Raw genomic sequence first — 24,292 nt, forward strand, 5'->3', positions numbered from 1 at the left:
AGACACTACACGCCACTGAACAACAAATGTGCCAAAGCTACACATACCAATACAGATAAATCTTAGAAACATTATGTTGAATTTATTTTTCCATTATGTTGAACTTAAAAAGCTTCTGAAGAATACATATAGTACAGCATTTAAGTAAAGCTGAAAAATACATAAAATACTACAGACTGTATTAAAATGCACAAATGCTAAGTAAAGAGATGCAGGAGAATGATTAAATACCAAAATCAGGATGGTGGTGGGAGATAAAAGAATCTGTGAAAGGGTAGGTACATAGGTAGCTTCATCATTTAATTTCTTAGGTCATGTTCATTTTATACACTCTTTACTGCTTTGTATGTTGGAGGTATTTGACTTTTAATATGCTTCAAAGTTCTGAGCAAAACTGGTTTTCAACCTAGATTCTTACACCAAGCCTAACACAAACAAGAGACAGGAGAGATCTCAGAAAGCTATCAGAGGGTATTCCTTCAGACCCAAAGTAAAGGAGTAAAAGGAGAAAAAGACTCAAGGGCTAGGGAAACAGAGAGGAGGGAGAGAAGCAAAGACAAGTACTGAAACAACAGCTGATAAAATGAAAATTAAGGGCGCCTGGGTGGCTCAGTTGGTTGAGCGACTGCCTTCGGCTCAGGTCATGATCCTGGAGTCCCTGGATCGAGTCCCGCATCGGGCTCCCTGCTGGCAGGGAGCCCGCTTCTCCCTCTGACCTTCCCCCCTCTCATGTGCTCTCTCTCTCTCTCATTCTCTCTGCCTCAAATAAATAAAATCTTTAAAAAAAATTTTTTAATTAAAAAAAAAAAAAAGAAAATTAAAAGGGTTAACAGGTGGGGCACCTGGCTGGCTCAGTCAGTTGAGAATACAACTCCTGATCTTGGGGTTGTAAGTTTGAGCCCCATGCTGGGTGTAGAGATTACTTAAAAATAAAATATTTTTTTATTTTATTTTATTTTTTAAAAATATTTTATTTATTTGACAGAGAGAGAGACAGCGAGAGAGGGAACACAAGCGAGGGGAGTGGGAGAGGGAGAAGTAGGCTTCCTGCAGAGCAGGGAGCCCAATGCGGGGCTCGATCCCAGGACCCTGAGACCATGACCTGAGCCGAAGGCAGACGCTTAACGACTGAGCCACCCAGGCGCCCCAATAAAATATTTTTTTAAATAAAATAAAAATAAAAGGGTAACAGGATAAGTACAAACCATATAAAAATACAAGAAACAAAGTGAATCTCCTACTAATTCATGCAACACATAACACTTTAGTAATTCTTTCAAAACTTTTTCTATACATCACTGCTTTATATCTTGGATATCCTTTCATACTAATACATATAGCACTACCTTATCATCTGTTTAAATTTTATTTGAAAAAATACTGAAATACAACAAAAGAGTAAAATCCACCTGCAATCCTACCACTTTAAAATTTCGTATGCAATAAAGAGGTGAAAAATCACACTTGTATTCCACCTAATTCCACTCCCAATTCCCCACCTCCAAATAACCCCTATAAATAATTTGGTACAAATGCCTTAGGTACATAAACAAAAGCTTTCCAATTCTTTGTAATAATCTCCTGGACTCAAATGTCTTATGGTTTGGGAACGTTCAAAGGGTACTTATTTTTTGGCATTTCCAAACCTAAAATATGAAAGGTTTCTGGCATTCCTACTCTCCCTTAAATTAGTAAGGCTTCCCTTCTTAACTGTATACTTGCTTCCAATTTTTTAGTTTGGCAACCAAGACCAATGAAGCTGACTATAGAAAAGTGGCATGGAAAATCATTTCTTTATAATCTATACCAACTGGAAAAGAACAATAATGCTTAATCAAAACCATTTATGTTAGATCTCAAAATTATTACACAATCATTAAGCATGGAATTGTTTCACTTACGCTCCTCTTACCTAAGGACAAACTAATTTGAAGGTGGATAAATAATCAAACACTGACTACGGCTCTATTGTATCAATAAGCAAAGATAACATAAAAATTGTTTAATGTTTATCTTCTCCACTAGACAATAAACTAGGAAGGCAAGAACCACACACATCTGTTTTTTTCATCATTGTAGACCAGAACCCAGCATACTGAGTAGTATATAGCAGGTATTCTGTAATTACTTGCTTTTGATGCTTTGTACTATTATTAAAGGATTTGCTAACTTATTTTTGAAGTTTGATTAAGACAGTTTTTCAGATACGTATCTTTGATGAGAGTAAAATACAACTGTATACTAAAATTCGGGGGTGCCTGAGTGGCTCCGTGTAGGTGAAGTGTCTGCCTTTAGCTCAGGTCATGATCCTGGGGTCCTGGGATTGAGCCCCATGTCAGGTTCCCTGCTCCACAGGGAGTCTGCTTCTCCTTCTCCCTCTGCCCCTCCCCCGTTTATGCATTCTCTCTCTCTCAAATAAATATCTTTTTAAAAAGTTCTAAATAAATAAATAAATAAAACAAATTCAACTTATTTGGTTCCAGATTCTCACTGCTTCATTCAAATCCTATAAAGGAGAGCAGCATAATGTTGACCAAACTGCACTTCTGGGAATTTTTAAAAGGAAATGGTTAGATCCTATTTTTTAGGTGGGTGTTCACATCAGATTAATGATGCACTAGCCATGAATTTTGTTTGGTGGTAAATAAATATGTCAATATTCAGAATTTTACTGATATTATATTTTGATCCTCAGCCTACATCTTTTCCCCCTTAAAAGTTTTAAGCTGCAAAGGGAGTGAACAAGGTAACTTCTAAAGTTCTTCCCTCAAACATATGATTATGAAAACATGACCACCTTTTACCCAGGGACTCAAACCCAATGTGTTACAAATTCAAATCACTTTTGATATGTATGGATTTCAATTAAATGAAATACATAATTTAAATGCCAAACAATAAACCAAGTTAAAACCAATAATCAAATGAATCAAAAAAATTGTATATAGAATGATCTGTTAGTTACAACAGGTCAAACTCATTATATCCACTATATATGGATCCATATTGTTTCAACATTAAAAAAAATTTACTGTAAATTACACTTCTAGTCTACAAAGCTCATCACAGGCTCTCTTAATCTAAACCCATACTGCAAACGCTCTATAAACATCTAGGAAACTTTTTTTTTTTCAATGAGCTGTACATTAACAGGAAAATGGTGGAAAGCTGCCCTCCATGAAAAATTTTTTTTTTTAATTTTTTTAAAGATTTTATTTATTTGCGAGAGAGAGAATGAGAGACAGAGAGCAGGAGAGGGAGGAGGGTCAGAGGGAGAAGCAGACTCCCTGCTGAGCAGGGAGCGAGGTGCGGGACTCAATCCCGGGACTCCAGGATCATGACCTGAGCTGAAGGCAGTCGCTTAACCAACTGAGCCACCCAGGCGCCCCATGAAATACTTCTTTAAAACATTATTCAGGATGGGCGCCTGGGTGGCTCAGTTGGTTGGGCGACTGCCTTCAGCTCGGGTCATGATCCTGGAGTCCCAGGATCAAGTCCCGCATCGGGCTCCCTGCTCAGCAGGGAGTCTGCTTCTCCCTCTCCCGCTCCCCCCTCTCGTGCTCACTCTTTCTCACTCTCTCTCTCAAATAAATAAATAAAATCTTAAAAAAAAAAAAAACCATTATTCAGGATGGAAAGGAAATAAAGAAATTGACACACTGGGTACCTATCTGCTACCAAAACCTATGCTAACGGTAGTGTTATACTGTCCCACTTGATATTCACAACCACCTATCGGGGAACTTTCCATTACCCCCAAATTTTATAACAAGAAAAAGATCCAAGGCAATGTTTAAGGTCACAAGAATGTTAGAATGAGGATTTATTTTTTTAGTATTTTATTTATTTATTTGACAGAGAGAGAGCACAAACAGGGAGAGCAGCAAGCAGAGGGAGAGGGAGAAGCAGGTCCCCCCACAGAGGAGGGAGCTCAATCCCAGGACGCTGGGATCATGACCTGAGCCGAAGGCAGACGCTCAACGGACTGAGCCACCCAGGCGCCCCTAGAATGAGGATTTAGAGTGAAATCGCCTAACTTCAAATCTACTTTCTACTGAATAGGCTATCCATTTCATAAGACAATAAAACATAAGACTGACCAAATCTGATGTATCCACACTTACTGTTAGATCTTTATGGGATAATTTTGTTCTAGATTTAATATTTTCATTTAGCAAGTCCCTTAAACACTGAAATAAAGATTTCACTCTGAAGGAAAAAGCCAAATAAGGATAATGAACATAACTAATGTAAACAAATAACTTCAGTTCAAATTAGTAGAGTGGTTTCCACTGTGTGGGCATTTATACTAGAGGGATAAGTAATAACCCACTGGGGGCAGAAATATAGTATTAACACTTTAAATGATTTTCAAAAACTTCATCACTTTTTTTTTTTTTTTAAAGATTTGAGAGAGAGCAGGAGAGGGGTGAGGGGCTGGGTGAGAAGCAGACTCCCCGCTGAGCATGAAGTCTGATGCAGGGCTCAGTCCCAGGACCCTGGTATCATGACCTGAGCCGAAGGCACACGCTTAACCGAATGAGCCACCCAAGCGCCCCCAAAATTTCATCACTTTTATATTTTTCTGTGATTGCTTATAACATAGGTACTGCATAAATAAAACATTTATTATTCATTTATTTCAATAAGGATACACAAATGTTTGGAGACGACTTAGAAAATAGTCCTTAGCGAATGTTTTTCAACAGAATTATATAATTTTGAAGGAGAATCAAACCTTAAAGATTATCTCATTTTTTTTCCTTTTTTTAAAAATTTTATTTTATTATGTTATGTTAGTCACCATACAATACATCATTAGTTTTTGACGTAGTGAGATTATCTCATTTAAGCAGCAATTTGAAACCCCCAAAACAAACTGATTTGGCCCAAGGTCATACATCCACTCAGTGGCACATTATTTGAAAACTTATCAAAATAACAATACAAGAAAAAGTTAGCTAATGGAAAGCATTAGGGTCTTTCCAGTTATTCAGCTATGACTTAGTCTTTCTAGAGTCTAGTAGCACTGGTATATAAAACATCAATATATGTTTGCTGGAAATGAGTATACGGACATTTCTCACAGCAACAATCAATCACTAATTTGTATCATATATTTCAATGGCTTCAGGTTAGGCTGCAACTAAACTATGTGTCTTGAGAACCTCAAAGCAGCATGGAATCTTAAGATTACATGATCATACTCAATGATTAGACAATCACATTTTAATGACTTTCAACTAGTAACATTTTAAAATACAGGTATGTAAAAAAAAAAAGTAAAGACAAACCTCAAAAGGAAAAAAATTCAAATATCTAATACATGTGAAAAAGCATGCAAATGCTGTTAAAATGAAAATTAGTAAAATGGTATAAGAGCAATTATTTGCCACTATCAGACTGGCCAATATTAAAAAGTTTAGTAACACCAGAGTTAGCAAGGATATAGTCAAACAGGGACTCCCAAACACTACTGATAGGAGTACATATGCAACTTCTTGTAGGCCAGTATCCAGCAAAATTTAAAATAAACATTCTCTTTAATACAGTAATTTCAATTCCAAGACTTTATGCTATAGGTATTAATGCTTAATGTTTAAGGATGTTCAATGCAACCTTATTTATGATAACAATAAAGAACACAATGGCTTAATTATGATACATGCTCAACATGTGTTGATATAGAAAACTGTTCTCAATATATTAAATTAAAACCTAAACTGCAGATTTGAGCTTTTAAGAATACACAAGAGATTTAACTCTTCTGGGGAATGACTGGAGGGACTGAGGGGGCAGAAGAGGGCTTTTACTTTTTTCCTTAAGCCTTCCTGTAACATTATATATTTTGAGCATGCTTTTATAGTTGATTTTTTTTTTTTTTTTTCAGTTAAAAGAGTGTTGAGGGGCACCTGGGTGGCTCAGTCCTTAAGCATCTGGCTTAGGCTGGGGTCGTGATCCCGGGGTCCTAGGATCTAGCCCCACATGGGGCTCTCTGCTCAGCGGGAAGCCTGCTTCTCCCTCTCCCACTCCCCCTGCTTGTGTTCCCTCCCTCTCTGTCAAAAAAAAAAAGAGTGTTAAAGGGGGTTCTTGGGTGGCTCAGTCAGTTAATCGGCTGCCTTTGGGTCAGGTCATGATCCCAGGGTCCTGGGATTGAGCCCCCACATCAGGCTCCCTCTGCTCAGCAGGGTGCCTGCTTCTCCCTCTGCCCCTCCCCCCACTTGTGTTCTGTCTCTCAAATAAATAAAAATCTTTAAAAAATAAATAATTTTATTCTTAAAAAAGTGTTGAAGGCTTTGCTACCTGCAGAATTTAAAATCAAGGTAGTTTTCAATGGAATACTATGCAGTTTTTTCTAAAATAGTAAATGTGTGTATTCCACAAGAAAGATGTCTGTAATATATTGTTAATATACAAGCTCGACACTATTTTTCTAAAAATATGTACATATATAGAAAAATTCTGTAAGTATACATTCCCAAACTGTTAACCTAAGAAAACTATTAACCTAGAAAAACATAGTACTGAAGTATAAGGGTGTGACAGTTTTCAACCTTTACTCTCTTCTTTTACATTGTTCTAATTTTTTTTTAACAATTAGAATGTATTTATGAATTGCTTGGACAATTAAAAATTCCAATCTTTAAGCAATCTTGAGAAAGAAAAACAAAGCTGGAGATAGCATTAATTCCAGATTTCAAGATATACTACAAAGCTGTAGTAATCAAAACAGTATGATACTGGCACAAATACAGGCATATAGATCAACAGAACAGAAAAAAGAGCCCAGAAATAAAGCCACGCTTATGTGGTCAATTAATCTATGATGATGGGGGCAAGAATATACAATAGGGAAGACAGTCTCTTCAATAAATGGTGCTGGGAAAACTGGACAGCTACATGTAAAAGAATGAAAATGGACCACACTCTAACACCATACACAAAAATAAACTCAAAATGGACCTAAATGTGAGGCCTGAGAGGTGCCTGGGTGGCTCAGTTGGTGAAGCAGCTGGCTTCGGCTCAGGTCATGATCCCAGGGTCCTGGGATCGAGCCCCACATCGGGCTCCCTGCTCCGCGGGAGGCCTGCTTCTCCCTCTCCCGCTCCCCCTGCTTGTGTTCCCTCTCTCACTTGTCTCTCTCTCTCTGTCAAATAAATAAAATCTTTAAAAATAAATGAATGAATGAATGAATGAATGTGAGGCCTGAAATAATAAAAATCCTAGAAAAGAATACAGGTATTAATTTCTCTAACATCAGCCCTACCAACATTTTTCTAGATATATCTCTAACGCAAGGGAAACAAAAGCAAAAATCAACTCCTGGGACTACATCCTTTTGCACCACAAAGGAAACAATCAACAAAACAAAAAGACAACCTACTGAATGGACAAGATATTTGCAAATGATATATCCGCTAAGGGGTTAATATCCCAAATATATAAAGAACTTATTAGGGGCGCCTGGGTGGCTCAGTCGTTAAGCGTCTGCCTTCGGCTCAGGTCATGATCCCAGGGTCCTGGGATTGAGTCCCGCATCAGGCTCCCTGCTCAGCGGGAAGCCTGCTTCTCTCTCTCCCACTCCCCTGCCTGTGTTCCCTCTCGCTGTGTCTGTCAAATAAATAAAATCTTTAAAAAAAAAAAAAAAAAGAACTTATACAACGGAACACCAAAAAAGCAAATAATCCAATTAAAAAATGGGTAGGGGACCTAAATAGACATTTCTCCAAAGAAAACACACAAATGGTCGACACACGAAAAATTGCTCAACAGCTCTAATTATCAGGGAAATGCAAATCAAAGCCGCAAGGATACCCACCTTACGTCTATCAGAATGGCTAGAATCAAAAAGACAAGAAATGACAAGTGCTGGTGAGGATGTGGGGGAAAAAGGAACCCTTGTACATGTGGTAATGTAAACTGGTATAGCAAATTTTTTTCCACACTATGGAAAACAGTATGGAAGCTCCTCAAAAAGTAAAAATGGGGTAGGGGGGAATAAAAATAGAAGTAGGTATGACCCAATAATTCCACTTCTGGGTATTTTCCCAGGGAAAACAAAAGCACTAACTCAAAAAGATAAACACGCCCCTATGCTTACTACAGCATTATTTACAATAAACAAGATATGGAAACAACTTAAGTGTCCATCAACAGACAAATGCATATACATACATATAATGGAGTATTACACAGCCATAAAAAAAGATAAGATCTTGCCATTTGTGACAACATGGTTGGATCTAGAGGGTATGGTGCTAAGTGAAATAGGGCAGACTGAGAAAGACAAATAACACAGGATTTCACTCTCATGTGGATTCTAAAAAACAAATGAATAAACAAAAAGGAGAATCAGACCTATAAATACAGAGAACAAACAGATGGTTGCCAGAGGGAAGAGGAAGTAGGACAATGGAAATAAAGGGTGAAGAGCAGTGGGAGATACAGGCTTTTGGTTATAGAATGGATAAGTCATGGGAATAAAAGACAGCATAGGGAATATACTCAATGACACTGTAATAATGTGTATGGTGACAGATGGTAGCTACACTTGTGAGCATAGCATAACATATAGAGAATTTGAATCACTATTTTGTACACCTGAAACTAAAGTAATGCTGTCAACTATACTCAAAATTTTTTTAATTTTAATACTTATATATACACACATACTATATACATATTTTTCCAAAAATCAGAGTGAAACACCAGTGAGATTACATAGTGGTTTCACTTTCTTCATTTATACATCCTGTCTTAAGCTTTTAGAATGAGCACATATAAGAATCACAAAAAATTTTTAATGTAAATATTTAGGCTTTTTAAAAGATTTTAGAATTTATTTACTTGAGAGAGGAAGAGAGAGAGTGTGCAGGCACGAGCAGGGGTGGGGGGGTGGGGGGAGGAGCAGAGGGAGAGGGAGAAGCCTGATGCAGGGCTTGATCCCAGGACCTTGAGATCATGACCTGAGCCGAAGGCAGCCGCTTAACCAACTGAGCCACCTAGTGGCCCCCATATTGAGTTTTATTACTTTAAGATACCTTATGTATTTTAAGCATACATATTTAAAAAGCAAACTAAAGAAAATGAAAGCACAATTAAAAATATGCCTATTTTATACAACCATATATCATAAAAATGCAATTTCAAAACTAGGCCATTCATTCTATCATATCTATCATACACATAATAATTCCTACGTGTGTCCGTATTAATAAAGCATTATTGTGCTGGCTAATGTTACACGCTTAGGCTATTTCCTTGGGAGTAAAAATACTATGCAATCAAATGTCAGCACAATAACCTAAGAGATTCCCCCCAAAAAGGACAAGCAAGGCATTAAAAAAACATATTAAAGAATTCAAACATAGCACAAAAATGAGAAGAAATAGACAAACACATTTGTAGTTCTCCACCTAGCTATGTTGCAGAAATACAGGTAAAACTAAATGAATAACCCCTTAACTCAAGATAGGTCTGAAATAGGGACGCCTGGGTGGCTCAGTCATTAAGCGTCTGCCTTCAGCTCAGGTCATGATCCCAGGGTCCTGGGATGGAGCCCCGCATCAGGCTCCCTGCTCTGCAGGAAGCCTGCTTCTCCCTTTCCCACCCCCCCACTTGTGTTTCCTCTCTTGCTGTCTCTCTCTGTCAAAATAAATAAATAAAATCTTTAAAAAAAAAAAAAAAAGATAGGTCTGAAATAGAATTCAATCTCAATTTCCAAAAAATTACAATACATGGAAATATTTTTCATATGGGACAGTAAGTATAATTCAAAACCTGCAAAAACTTTGAAGGGAAATTTTTTCATAAAAAGCTCATAGTCATGTTTTAGGCTGAAACTGGGGAATCAAAATTCAGTGGTATGCAGACATAAAGCAATCCACTCTTCCCCAGTGATTTACTTTGCTATAATGAAAGAAAAACATATGATAGGGGGTGATACCAGGTTTAGAACACGGCAAAATGTTAAATGTTCTGGACCGGCTAAGTTTGGCAAATGCTGCACAACACTGAATGCTCTCTAGGAGACTCACAGTGCATCCTAACATATATAAGATGACACATTAAAAAACATTTATCCCAACTTACATGAACATACAATCCTTACTTCAAGAAGTACTTACTAATACACAGAACTCATGGAACAAAAAACAGTTTAGGAAATGCTGATATAGGAAAAAGAACATGGACTTAGGAATCTGAAGACTGCCACAGCTTACTAACTGTGTGACCCTGGGAAAGTTACTTTATTTCCCTGAGTCTCAGTTTTCTATCTGTAAAATGAAAATAACACCATCTAGGGGTGCCTGGGTGGCTCAGTCGTTAAGCGTCTGCCTTCGGCTCAGGTCATGATCCCAGGGTCCTGGGATCGAGCCCCACATCGGGCTCCCTGCTCGGCAGGAGGCCTGCTTCTCCCTCTCCCACTCCCCCGCTGTGTTCCTGCTCTCACTAACTCTGTCAAATAAATAAATAACATCTTTAAAAAAAAAAGAAAGAAAATAACACCATCTACCTGAGTGCTTGGCACATAAAAGATTGATAAATAAATAAATAGTCCCTCTAATTTTTCACATAATGGCTTATAACTGGCTTTAGTGAGCAATGAGAGCTTGAGGGATCTTTTTATACCATCTTGCCCAATCCCTTATCTATGTACAAGTTTTCCAGTTTGATGTCAATCATATCCAAAATGTTTCAATCTGGCTAAGCAAACTCTGTTAAAAAAAGGGGGGGGGGGGCTTTACTTTAAATATTTGTGGAATATAGATAACCATGGGAAATTCTTTTTTTTTTTTTTAAGATTTTATTTATTTATTTATTTGAGAGAGAGAGAGAGAAACAGCATGAGAGGGGATAGGGTCAGAGGGAGAAGCAGGCTCCCCGCTGAGCCGGAAGCCAGATGTGGGACTCGATCCCAGGACTCCGGGATCATGACCTGAGCCGAAGGCAAGTCGCTTAACCAACTGAGCCACCCAGGCGCCCAACCATGGGAAATTCTTAAAAAGCATAAATAAAATTAATTTCTACTCTTTTAAAGATTTTATTTCCTTATTCATGAGAGACAGAGAGAGAGGCAGAGGGAGAAGCAGGTTCCCTGCTGAGCAGGGAGCCTGACGCAGGACTCGAACTCGATCCCAGGACCCCCGGATCATGACCTGAGCCGAAGGCAGACGCTTAACCATCTGAGCCACCCAGGCGCCCTAATTTCTACTCTTTAGTAATCAATAACAAAGAATAAGACCGGATCCCTACTGGGAAGCAACATAAACTGGCTAACCAAAACATGTCCCTATTTCTTAATAAAGACAGGTAAGACTTGGTACTCTCAAGAAGTCTAGTCAGGGATTTAAGGAAGGGAGGAGATAAAAGATCAACAAATCTTGGGGCGTCTGGGTGGCTCAGTTGTTAAGCGTCTGCCTTCGGCTCGGGTCGTGATCCCAGATCGAGCCCCACATCGGGTTCCCTGCGCCGCGGGGAAGCCTGCTTCTCCCTCTCCCTCTCCCCCTGCTTGTGTTCCCTCTCTCGCTATGTCTCTCTCTGTCGAATAAATAAATAAAATCTTAAAAAAAAAAAAAAAAAAAGTCAACAAATCTTGATTGAATACCCAGTAAGTGTCAGGGACAATTCTAGGCACTGGGTAAACAAGACAATCAACACCCTCATGATGCTTACATTCCAGATGCAGAGACAGACAGACAGACATATTTGTCATAGACATCAGATAGTAGCTGGTGATTTAAAGAAACAGAAAGCAGTGTTAAGGAGTTGGAAGATGGGGAAGCGTTAAGATAAGACAGTCAAGGAAGGCCTCTGGGAGAGGTGACAGGTGTCTAGAACTAAGTGAAAACAAAGCACACTTCAGTTTACCAATGCCTTTGCAGGCTTGAAATAAATGGTGCTTTGTATTAGACTTTTTATTAACATTGTTCAGAAGAGCATGATCCACAGGTAGACACAGGAATCACTACTATAAAAGAGACTGGGTGGTACCAAGTACATGACAGCATCCAAAGTTCTCACTGCTTCACAAGTCACATTTATAGTTACATTTTGGTCATAATGCAGTGCAATGCTAGCTTCTGCCATTATAACTACCTGTCATCTAGTCTCTAGACATCTCCCAAGAGAAGGCAGCACAAAAAAGAAAAGGTAAAGTATTAAAAATCCTTTAAAATAAAGAGCAAGAGCTCAAGAGTTTTCATGACCACCAATCTCAAGGAGTTAGGAAGACTGATTCCTCTCCAGCTCAACATCTTCAAACTGTTACCTTATTAGGTTGCTAACTCTTCCTCAATACTATAATGCCTCCAATTTTCTCCCTCCAACAACATTACTCCTCGTTCCGCCGATGTAAATGTGTACATTATTATATGAATGTAGGCTAAGTTGACAAGTTATGTTTCCAAGAAATGAGCCAAGTGTCCTCTCCTGTTCCTTTACAGTAATTTCTTATGATAAAGTTGCTTTTTAACATACCAGATTTTACATCAAGTGTTCTTTTTGAAGTACTCACCTCTTGAGTATATCATGAAGTTCTACATATAATTCATTCAACAAATTAGTTTTATGCCAGGCACTGTATTAATTGCTAGGTACCAAGTATACAAAAAAGACTAAACAAGACCCCTGCTCAGGTTGGCTTACTAGTCAATAACAGACAAAAACCAGAAACAACTGTTCAGGTACCACACCTACATAAAAGATGTACATTAAGTGAAAGAATCACCTCATTCTGTCTGCTGAAAAAAGAAAACACTTCTGAAAGACTTAATATCTGAACCTGTTCTTAAAAGATAAATAGGCAGATGGGGAAGGGAGGACCTTGAGGTTAATTAGGCCAACTGAGAGATGGATACTGTAGTGAAGGTAGACTCCCCCCCACCCCCCGCCCTGCCAAAAAAAGAAGCTGGAAAGGTGGGAGCTAGGACCTGGTAAAGGGGGAGGCAATGTCCAGATTCTAAAAGGCTTTGTCTGCCAGGCTAGGCTAGTAAGTCAGAATTTTATCTCGTCTTTGGAGTAAGAAACTATTTAAGGGGCACCTCAGTGGCTCAGTCGTTGAGTGTCTGCCTTCGGCTCGGGTCATGATCCCAGGGTCCTAGGATTGAGCCCTGCATCGGGCTCCCTGCTTCACGGGAGCCCGCTTCTCCCTCTCCCACTCCCCCTGCTTGTGTTCCCTCTCTCGCTGTGTCTCTCTCTGTCAAATAAATAAATAAATAATTTTTTTAAAAAGAAACTATTTAAGAATTTTAGGGAATATAGTGCCTAATGAGACTATATTTACAATTTAGAAAGAATACCAAGATGGACTGTAGATGAAGCCAGTCAGAAAGCAAGAGAATTAGTGAAAACATTGCTCCACTGACATTATGAAGGCTGAACTAAGACAGTGACAGCAAGAAAAGCAAGAGTTAAAAGCATAGGTATGTTCAAAGTGTCAAAAGAACACAAACATCTAAGAGGAAATTTATCTAGTGAAATCAGAGAAAGCTTCACAGGGGAGGTGGTATTTGCACTGGGCCCTAAACAAGGAAAATTTGCCCTACAGAAAATGAGAGAAAAGGACAGAACAGCACAGTGAAAGGGAAAGACAGAATGCTTAATGACCTGAGATCTTGTAAAAGTAGCAATTCTATCCTTTTGGAGATCAAGCAGTTGGTAAATATTTACTGAAAGCCTAAGACAGGCCTTGGATCTTGAAGAATCAAATGAAAATTAAGATCACCTTTCCCAAAATAACACACTTGGAAATTCACAGGCAAAATTTTAATCACAGGAGTAACTGAGATCACATTTTGGTCCAAGAACCCCAAGTACAGTACCCCTAAATAAGAGTAGGATTATGGTGATGGGACTGGCTTGGTTAAGAGCTGATAAGTAAACTGGGGGTAAGGTGGTGAAGACTTTTTATTCTCAAGTTAAGAAATCTGGGCAACTCGACAATTCCGGGAACATTGTTTTTTTTACAGATTATCTTATTTAGTCCATACAACAATACATTTACATGGATAACAAGTACTATTATTATTCTACTTGCCAATGAGAAAACTAAGAGTTAAAGAAAGTAACATACCAAGGTCACATCTCTAGCTTAAATGGTGAAGCCAGTATGCCTATCTGACTTAGACCCTTTGTACTCAGTCACTGACCTAGGAGAAACTTAAATATATGCTGTAATTACTTATTTTAACATTTAAAAATCTATAAAGTCACTATTAGACTAGAACCTAGAACTGTTTCATATAAACAAGGTTTACTCATAAAACTACTTTGTCTGGTATTCTCAAAGTATAATCATTCATCCAATAATTTCAAGTTTGTTAATGTTACTTAAAAAACCTTCAAAATATGTATTACAAAGAAACTACCAGTTGTAAAACTTTAGGAATCATGATGCCCAAAATACAGCAGAAACTTGAGAGGATATTAGCAATTTTTCAACAAAACAAAGACTTGTTTTCTGGAGTTAATCTTATCCACACCATTTGGAAGACAATGTTTTCAGAAAAGGAATTAAGGGAAAGGAGGGAAAAGCCATATCCCACTGTCATTGAATACAAATGTTCACTGAATACAAGTTCATCTAAGTATCATTTTCTTAGTAACTATTACTTCTGAAGTTTCATTTTTATCATCTTCACAAACTTCTGAAAATTGAAAACATGCCCAGAATGAGACAAGCTCTCTATCCTTTCATATGTTGGTTTATTTCTTGATTTGGTGCAATTCCAAAGATAGAGCCATACTGCAAGAGCTAGAGAGAATATGGTCCCAGCCTGTTGCAGGAGGGATCTACTTGGTACAACCTAAGTCTCTGGAACACTTCTAAACTAAATACCTGATGGGGCACCTGGGTGGCTCAGTTAGTTAAGCATCTGCCTTTGGCTCAGGTCATGATCCTAGGGTTCGGGGATCAAGCCCCTAATCGGCTCCCTGCTCAGAGGGGAGTCTGTTTCTCCCTCTGCCTCTGCCCTGCCACCTGCTTGTGCTCTCTCCCTTAAATAAATCAATAAATAAAATCTTTTAAAAACCCCAAAAAACTAAATACCGATGAAAATACTTTTGTGGTAGTTAAGTATCCCAGAGAGCACAAGCCAAGCTACCTATACATATTAAGTGCTCCTAGAGGGCATGTTCCTATGGCTAGCACTTAGTGCGATGTCAGGCACACCACACAGTGAGTGGATGAATAAATCTTATTCTGCCTTTCAAATGTGAAACCAAGAGCTATTCAACCAAATTTGAATGGTGATATTGTTCCTCCTTCATCATAAAATTATGAACAAGGACACCCTGAATTGATTTTATCTGGGCTATTGGAAAAAAAAAGTGACAAAAATATTGTGACAAATATTGTGAAGAGTTGTATATAAACTTTCTATTCTACTGTTTGTATAAAGCATTATAAGGAGATAAAGGCCAGAAAACAAAATAAATTCCACAGGCACGGTTTGCCCAAGGTTATTAGCTAATAAGTGGTAGAGTCACAATTAGGACCCAACTAGCTCTCAATCCAATGTGCTTCCTATTATAACATATCGTCATCATAGGAACTTCTTTCTTATTTCATTTATTAGTCCAAAAAAATATTTTGGGAAAAATTTTAGGCCAAAAGGAAAACTCATAGAAAAAAATTATAAAAGTACTTTCCTTCTTAAATTCTTCTGTGCCCTTACATTTCTAGGTGTCACCAAGACTCAAGATATTAAAACATTGTTAAAATGAGATGAAAGCTGAAAGCACCAGGCATAAACAAACAAACCAAAATATATATATATATATATATATATACACATATATATATGGTATCCTCTGACAAGCTTCAATTTGACTAGTTACATCCATTCTTGTTATCTTTCTAAGATAACAACACAAGCTAAGAAGGATTTCCCCCAAACCCACATTTCTTCTCCTGTCCTCCTCCTCACTCCTCCTCCTTGTCCAATTGGCTCCCCATTCTCCCAAAGCTTCAACTTTCCTTCTCATCTCTACCTTTTGGCGCTGAAATGCTCTGCTCCTCTCTCCTCCCCTCCCCCAACATTCCCATGACTCATTTTTATCCTTTCAGACATAGGGGCTCCCTGGACCACCCTATCTAAAGTGGCCTCTCCCAGTTACTTCTAAGTTCGTAACTACAACCCATAGTTAAACTTTTAATTTATTTTTACTAGTTAACTGCCGTTCCCATCAGGATGTCCCTGGATGGCTTTCCCCTCTCAACTGTCTCTACAACACCTCCTTTTCCATCATTACCGAAACTGTTTTTTGGAAATACTGTTATTTCTATCACCTCCTCCCAACTGTAAGCTCATCAAGGGTAAGTGCTGTCTTACTCATTTCCTCAGCACTTGGTAAAGTGCCTGACACCACCCAATGCAGTCAGTAAAAGTTTGTAGAATAAATGTGTGTAGTAAAGTAGGAAGGTTCATTACTAGGGAAGAAGCAAAAGAACAATTACACCTCCACACTTCCTAGTGCAGGGAAATGCTGCAGAGTGTATACATAAAAACTATAATGATACAATGTATTAGCAAGGACAAAATTCCATTTGAAAAGGTGAGATGTCTCTAGCTCAGCAGAGTGGATGAAGAAAAGCAATCAAGCAAGTCTACTTCTTATTTTCCACTGGACCAACAGAGCAAACTGTCCCCTAAAATTACAACTTTGGAACACTGCAATTTATTCAGCACACTCAACTACTCATCAAGAGTCCAAGTACCAACATACTACTATTATTTTGCATTTTCTAAGATACACCAGGTGAGGAGCAGAGGGTTGCCCTGAAACCTGGTAGAACAAACCGTAGAAGTAATAATGGCATATCTTTAAATTTATAGAGAAAAATCTCGAAGTGGCCATGGAGACCAAACTAAACATACCAATAAATATGTAACCACGGGTTAGGACCCGCTACAGCACAGAAATGGTCATACCACTGCCAAAAGAGACCACACTCCACATCTTTCTCAATCCTCTTCTACTCAAAGACCGTAATAACCACTACAAAGCTCCATAGCCTCATTCCTGGTAGCACAATCCTCAAAGGAATACAGAAGAGGCGAAAGAACAGTTTAACAATCTCCCCCTTCCCCGCCTCAAAGAAAAAATAAATAAATAAATAAATAAATATAAAATAAAATAAAATAAGGAAAAAAAAAACAACAACCAATGGGCTCCACAATCCCTAATGAGAAAGCCCTAGACGCCTTTCAAAGCCAACTGTCAGACCTTTTAGGGGCCCACATGACGTTGACTCCAAAGATAAGTCTCTGGCCCCAACACATATCTCCGGATTATTCAGGAAAACCCAGGTTTTCCAGTTTGGAGAAATGCACTCAAAAAAGGATCTCCCAGCAGGAACGAGCAATCAATCTCTCAGGAGGCAATGGCGCTCCAACCACCCGGCAGGGGGACAGGCAACGGCGACAGGGCACGGCCCTTCCAGGGAGCCGCCGGCGCCCTCCGGGCTCTCAGTCTGGCCCAGCGCAACCCGCCCTGGCGGTGGCCAAAGTCGGGCAGTGGTGAAGGGGGGCCAGCGGTCGAGCTTCCCAAGCTGGGCCTTCCCGGCCCGGGGGCGCGGCGAGACACGAAGGTGGCGCCTTTCAGTCCGGCCCCGGCTGCGGCAACGGATCCGGGGGCCTCTTCCCCTGGCCTCCCCACCCCGCCGCCCTCAGCCAGCCAGTCAGCCCCTCACCTGGCAGAAGCTCCGGCAGTAGTTCAAAGATGAGACCTCCGACACCTCCTGCTCCCTCAGCTCTGTTTCCAGCTGCCACAGACACGGTCGCAGTCCCGGGGCTCCCGGCGCCGGAGATGTAGGGCGATGACCCCGAGCCATGGACTCAGTCTCGGTTCCGTCTCCGGCTCCCGTTCCCGCCGGAGCCTCAGCCCCGGCCCCGGCGGCGACGGCGGCGTCTCCCTTTCCGTCCGCCATCTTCCCACGGCCCAGCAGCGCGTAGGCAACCAAGCCACGTGATTCAGACCTGGCCCCGCCCCCGGCCGACCGCACGTGGTGACGCACTCCTTGGCGACGCGGGCGCCGACCGGATTCCGTCACGGGGACTCAGGGTGTTCCTCCTCTCGGCGGCCTTCCTAACAGCCGCCCTGGCAACAGCTTGGAAGCAACTGGCCTCACTCCTACCTGTCTCAGCCTTTCCAGACTCTTTGGAGTCACGGAGTCACCGGGCCTGACATACATGTAGACATAACCTAGATATGAGAGGGATGACACTTGAGCTGCTATCTGAAGAACGAGAGAAAAGCATCCCCAGTAGAAGGAACATAAGCAAAGGTTATGAAGCTGAAATGAAGACTAGTTCCGTGAGAAGGTGGTTTATAACAGTGGGCATTACAAATCAGTAGGGGAAGGATGAACTCTTCAAGAAATGGTGCTGAAAAAATTTTTTCCAGTAGGAAAAAAATAAAATTAGATTTCTACTTCAAACCATATCCAAAAATAAATCCCAGATGGATTAAAGGCCTCGAAATATTTTTCAGGAAATATATCTGTGTGATATCAAAATCAGGAGGAATTTCTTAAATAGGATCCAAAAAGCACAAACCATGTAGGAAAATATTGTTAGATTTGACTGCATTAAAATTTGTTAATTCCGTAACAACGTAAGTTTAAAAAGATGCAACACAAAAGCCAAAAACTAGATGGTATTCATATATACAAAACCATCAAAAGATTAATATCCAAAAAATTTCCCAAAATCAAAAGGAAAAAAAGCATACAATCCAGTAGAAAAGTGAATAAAGGATATACAGAACTAGTTCACCAAAAAAGGTATATGAATGGCCAATAAACCCATGAAAAGATGTTTAACTTCACTGTTAATTATCAAAGTACAAATTAAAAACAATATATGGGGCACCTGGCTGGCTCAGTCAGAACAGCATGCGATGATCTCAGGGATGTGAGTTCAGCCCCATGTTGGGTGTAGAGATTAAATAAACTTAAAATATATGTAGATATAATTTCATATCCATTAGATTGGCAGAAATTTTAAAATTAGTACCGTGTTTTAGGATTTAGGAATATGGAATTTATATATTGCTGGTGGAGGCACTTACTGGTACATCAGTTAGAAGAATGTGTAATATTTAATAAAATTGAAGATACATGTCCTGTGACTCAGCAATTCCTAATGATAATAATAAGAGTTGATATTCATTGAGATTTAATATGTCAGGCACTTTTTAAGGTTCCTTACATATTTCAACACATTTAATCCTACTAACAATACCATGAAAAGTTACTATTATTACTTTCATTTTATAATTCAGGCAACAGTCACAGAGAATTTAAGTAACATGACCAAAGTGACAGAACTAGTAAGTTATGGTGCCCAGAATTCAATCCCAAGTAGTCTGCTCCAAAATCTAACCTCTTTTTATTTTAGATAGGGGCAGGAGAGAGAGAGAATCTCTCTGGCATGGAGCCCAATGAGCTTGATCACACGACCATGAGATGATGACCTGAGCCAAAATCAAGAGTCCATCGCTTAACTGACTGAGCCATCCAGGCACTCCCAGAATCTGACCTTTTAACCACTATGTTGCTGATGTTCATTGCAACACTATTATAATGATAAAATATCAAAAAGAGCCTAAATGTTCAACAGTAGAGAGATGGATAAACAAATTATGGTATACTCACACATGGAAATATACAGCCAGTAAATGAATGAATGAAAGCTTCAGATATTAGCATAGTAAACTGCATACACCCACATTGATGATTAGCACCTACTGTGTGCTGAACACTTTCCCAGGTAATAGAGATTCAGAGAACAACATATTCTAATGGACAAATGTGACTAAATATTAATGGGTTAGATCTAGGTAGTGGACACATGGTTTTCTATAATATTCTCTGTACTTTTTTGGTATCTTTAGAATATAAATAATTAGGTTTTAAAAAAGGCAGGATTGGTGGAGTGGAGAGAAGGTCAGTGTATCTGTAGTGTGGTTCGAGACAGGGAAGGTGGTGAGGAGAAAAGGACCAGATAATATAGGATTTTATAGCTCAAGGCAAGCAGTGGGGATTTAAAGTGTGACAGGTAGGGGCACCTAGGTGGATCAGTCTGTTAAGCATCTGACTCTTGAGTTTGGTTCAGGTTGTGGTCTCAGGGTTGTGAGATATAGCCCCCATGTCGTTAACAGGCTCCGCACTCAGCAGCGAGTCTGCTGGAGATTTCCTCTCCTTCTGTCCCCCCTCCCACTCGTGCTCTCTCTTACTGTCTCTCTCAAATAAATAAATCTTATAAAGTGTGACAGGTAACCACTGGAAAGTGTTAAGTGGTTGTATGATATCATCTGATTTATACCCTTGCTGCCACCATATGCAGAATAGGTGGTGGGAGGCAAGAATGAAGCTATTGTAGCAGTCCCAATTGTGAAGGTAAACAGATTAAGAAAACATTTTGGAAGCAGAACCAACAGACAACGCACTGGTTATGAGGAGTGAGGGAAAGAGGAATCTGAAATGGCCGCATGGCTTTGGGGTTGAATGGTTGGCAATGATGCTTACCGAGAAAAATGAAGAATTAGAGAAAGAACAGGTTGGGGAAAAGGGGAGAGAGAACCAAGAGTTCTGCTTGGGATAGGTACAGGTTAATTTTAATTTTCCTGTAAGACATCCAAATGGATGTACTTGGATATATGTCTTTGGAACTTCAGGGAGGGCAGGGCTGGAGATGCAGAGCCATGTTATGTTCCTGCTATTAAGACAACAACAACAGAGAAAACCACAAACCTTCTTTGACTCCACCACATCCTCCTCTAGTTTCCGTCCCATTTCTCTGCTCTCTTTTATAGAAAAACTCCTACAGAGAGCTGGCCAAACCCTCCATTTGTACTTTTCTTCTCATTCTCTCTTGAACACTTTTCAGCCAGGCTTTCATCCCCACTCCTAACTGAAACTGCTTTTTTAATTTTTATTTTATTTTTTTAAAGATTTATTTTATTTACTTATTTATTTATTTGTCAGAGAGAGAGCACACAAGCAGGGGGGAGCAGCAGGCAGAGGGAGAAGCAGGCTTCCCACTGAGCAGGGACCCTGACGCAGGGCTCGATCCCAGGACCCTGGGATCATGACCTGAGCCAGAGGCAGACACTTAACTGACTGAGCCACAGGCGTCCCTGAAACTGCTTTTTTTTTTTTAAGATATATTTTTTTAAGATTTTATTTATTTATTTGACAGAGAGAGAGCGAGAGAGGGAACACAAGCAGGGGGAGTGGGAGAGGGAGAAGCAGGCTTCCCGCAGAGCTGGGAGCCCGATGCGGGGCTCGATCCCAGGACCCTGGGATCATGACCTGAGCTGAAGGCAGACGCTTAACGACTGAGCCACCCAGGTGCCCCTGAAACTGCTTTTTTTAATGTTACCAGTAATTTCCATTTTTGTTGAATCAAATGACAAATTATCAGTCCTTTATCTAGTCTCTTGGCAGTGTTTGGGCTTCTTGATCGTTCCCCAACATTGGATTTCACTTGGCTTCCATGTCTCCATATTCTCCTGGTGTTTCTTCCTGGTTTCTTTTCTTGCTCTCCCTTCTCTTTCTAATTTCTAAATGTCACAAGCACAGCCCTTCAAACTTTTTTAAGATTTTATTTATTTATTTGATAGAGAGAGTGTGGCCAGTGGGGAGGAGCAGAGGGAGACGGACAAGCAGACTCCATGCTGAGCACAGAGCCCAACACGGGGCTCAATCCCACGACCCTGAGATCATGACCCGAGCTGAAATCAAGAGTTGGACACTTACCTGACTGAGCCACCCAGGAATCCTAACCTTTCTTTCTACACTCATTGCTATACTCACCCAGTTCTAATACCATTTACATACTTATGTCCATTAATATTATCCAAAGGCACCATGCCCTGGCAAAAATCTCTCTCTCTCTCTCTCTCTGTACACATACACATACACACACACATACACTCTATAACTATATTAAAGAACACAGGTTTCTCTGTCTTTCAAGATCTAGCACTCACCACAAAGTACAACTCTAAATATTTGCTTTTGTAACTACCACTATTTAAGCTCAGGAACATCTTTTCCATATCTTTTGCTCTATGTCCTCAACTGAAAGGCACCAAAAGAATTGAAAGCAAGGACTTGAGCAGTTATTTGTATACTCATGTTCACAACAACATTATTCATGATCACCAAAAGGTGGAAACAACCCAAGCATTCATCTTCAACCCAAGATGAATGGATAAACAAAATGTGGTGTATACATACAATGGAATATTACTTGGTCTTGAAAAGGAAGGAAATTTTGACACATGCTACACAATAGATGAACCTCAAGGACATTATACTAAGTGAAATATGTAAGTCACAGAGACAAATATGTGATACTACCTATGTGAGGTACCCTAAGATTTTAAAAACAGAGACAAGAAGTAGAACAGTGGCTGCAAGGGACTGGGAGAAGGGAGAATAGGGAGTTAGTATTTAATAGGCACTGAGTTTCAATTTAGGAAGATAAAAAAGTTCTGGAGATGGATGGTGGTGATGGTTGCACAATAATGTGAATATGCGGGACACCTGGGTGGCTCAGTTGTTAAGCGCCTGCCTTCGGCTCAGGTCATGATCCCAGGGTCCTGGGATCGAGCCCCGCTTCGGGCTCCCTGCTCAGCGGGAAGCCTGCTTCTCCCTCTCCCACTCCCCCTGCTTGTGTTCCCTCTCTCACTGTGTCTCTCTCTGTCAAATAAATAAATAAAATCTTTAAAAAAAATAATGTGAATATGCTTAATGCCACCGAACCATATACTTAAAAATGGTTAAATGGCGGGCGCCTGGGTGGTGCAGTTGGTTAAGTGTCTGACCCTTGGTTTCCACTCAAGTCCTGATCTCAGGGTCGTGAGATCAAGCCCTGTGTCTGGCTCAGGGCTCAGCGTGGAGTCTGCTTGGGTTTCTCTCTCTCTCTGCCCCTCCCCCCCAGATAAATAAATAAGTCTTTAAAAAAAATGGTTAACTGGTAAATTTTACATTATGCATGTTTTATCACACACAAAAAAACTGAGGGGTGCCTGGGTGGCTCAGTCGGTTAAGTGTCTTCCTTCGGCTTGGGTCATGATCCCGGCGTCCTGGGGTTGGGTTTCCTGCTCAGCAAGGACCCTGCTTCTCCCTCTCCCTCTGCCCCTTCTCTCCTGCTCGTGCTCTCTCCCATTCTCTCTCTCTCAAATAAATAAATACAATCTTTTGTGTGTGTGTCTGTGAGTAAAGCGAGAAGTTTATTTAAAGTGAAGGTACAGAAAAAGCTCTCAAGAGTGAAAGGTTGCCCAATAAATACAATCTTTAAAAAACAAAACAAAACCGAAAGGCAACTGCATCGTAATGCCTTTACGGTTTTGGGTGGAACCACTTAAGAGAAACAGGTACCGCTTTGCAGTGCCAAGAGAATGTGAACAGCAGAAGTACTTAGGTAAGAGACAACACAAATTAATCTGTCATACTCTTCCTCTTAGAGCACAAATGCAACATATTCTTGCATAACCAAGTATTATTTCTCAGTAATAGTGAATGTTCCTTTTTTAAAATTGCTTCTTTTCATGTTCAAATTCATGGTTCAGAAACAATTGATGAATTAGCACAATTTTCCATAGTGGCTGAAGAAAATTTTGCAATACTAAACAATTCTTTTGACCCTTAAATTTTATATTCATATGTAACTTGTAACATAGGTGGAGAGACTGATTCTTTATATTGTCAATAGATAAACAATGAGTTGGGAATATATTGGGAGTAACTTTATTTGTATAAAAATATTTAATAAGGCAAAAAATAAAGTAAAAAAATATTTAATAAGGCAATTTGGTTTTTAAAGGATAACTTTCTATTTCCAGCATTGTTTATATAATTTTTATTTGAAATTCTGATATTTGGGGGGGGGGCACCTGGCTGGCTCAGTTAGTAGAGCATGCAACTGTTGATCTCAGGGTTGTGATTTCAAGCCCACACTGGGTGTAGAGATGATTTACATAAGTAAATCTTTAAAATTCTGATATTTTTGTATTTTATTTTGCATTTTAATGGGTAATTTGAATATTTTAAGACAAAAATAACATTTAAAACACAAAAAACAATTTTTGGCAGTTTATAAATATAAATTTAAGATTTTATTTATTTATTTATTTGACAGAGAGAGAGAGAAAGAGCACACAAGCAGGGGGAGCAACAGAGGGAGAGGGAAAGCAGGTTCCCTGCTGAACAGAGAGCCCAATGGGGGCTTCGATCCCAGAACCCAAAGGCAGACACTTAACGGACTGAGCCATCCAG

The 24,292-nt window shown here is 39.6% G+C and overlaps 1 protein-coding gene across 1 annotated transcript in view; it reads right to left on the minus strand.

Moving 5' to 3' along the window:
* The window catches only part of RLF (RLF zinc finger), an 85,830-nt gene extending 67,865 nt beyond the window's left edge, over positions 1 to 17,965 (minus strand). Inside the window, exon 1 of the mRNA XM_035018916.1 lies at positions 17,696 to 17,965. Coding sequence (XP_034874807.1) covers positions 17,696 to 17,932 — 237 coding nt within the window. The 5' untranslated portion in view covers positions 17,933 to 17,965. The remainder of the gene's footprint in view (positions 1 to 17,695) is intronic.
* Between the last annotated feature and the right edge of the window lie 6,327 nt (positions 17,966 to 24,292).

This window comes from Mirounga leonina, unplaced genomic scaffold, assembly GCF_011800145.1.
Source record: "Mirounga leonina isolate KUSES-001 unplaced genomic scaffold, KU_Mleo_1.0 Mir_173, whole genome shotgun sequence".
Classification (NCBI taxonomy): Eukaryota; Metazoa; Chordata; class Mammalia; order Carnivora; family Phocidae; genus Mirounga; species Mirounga leonina.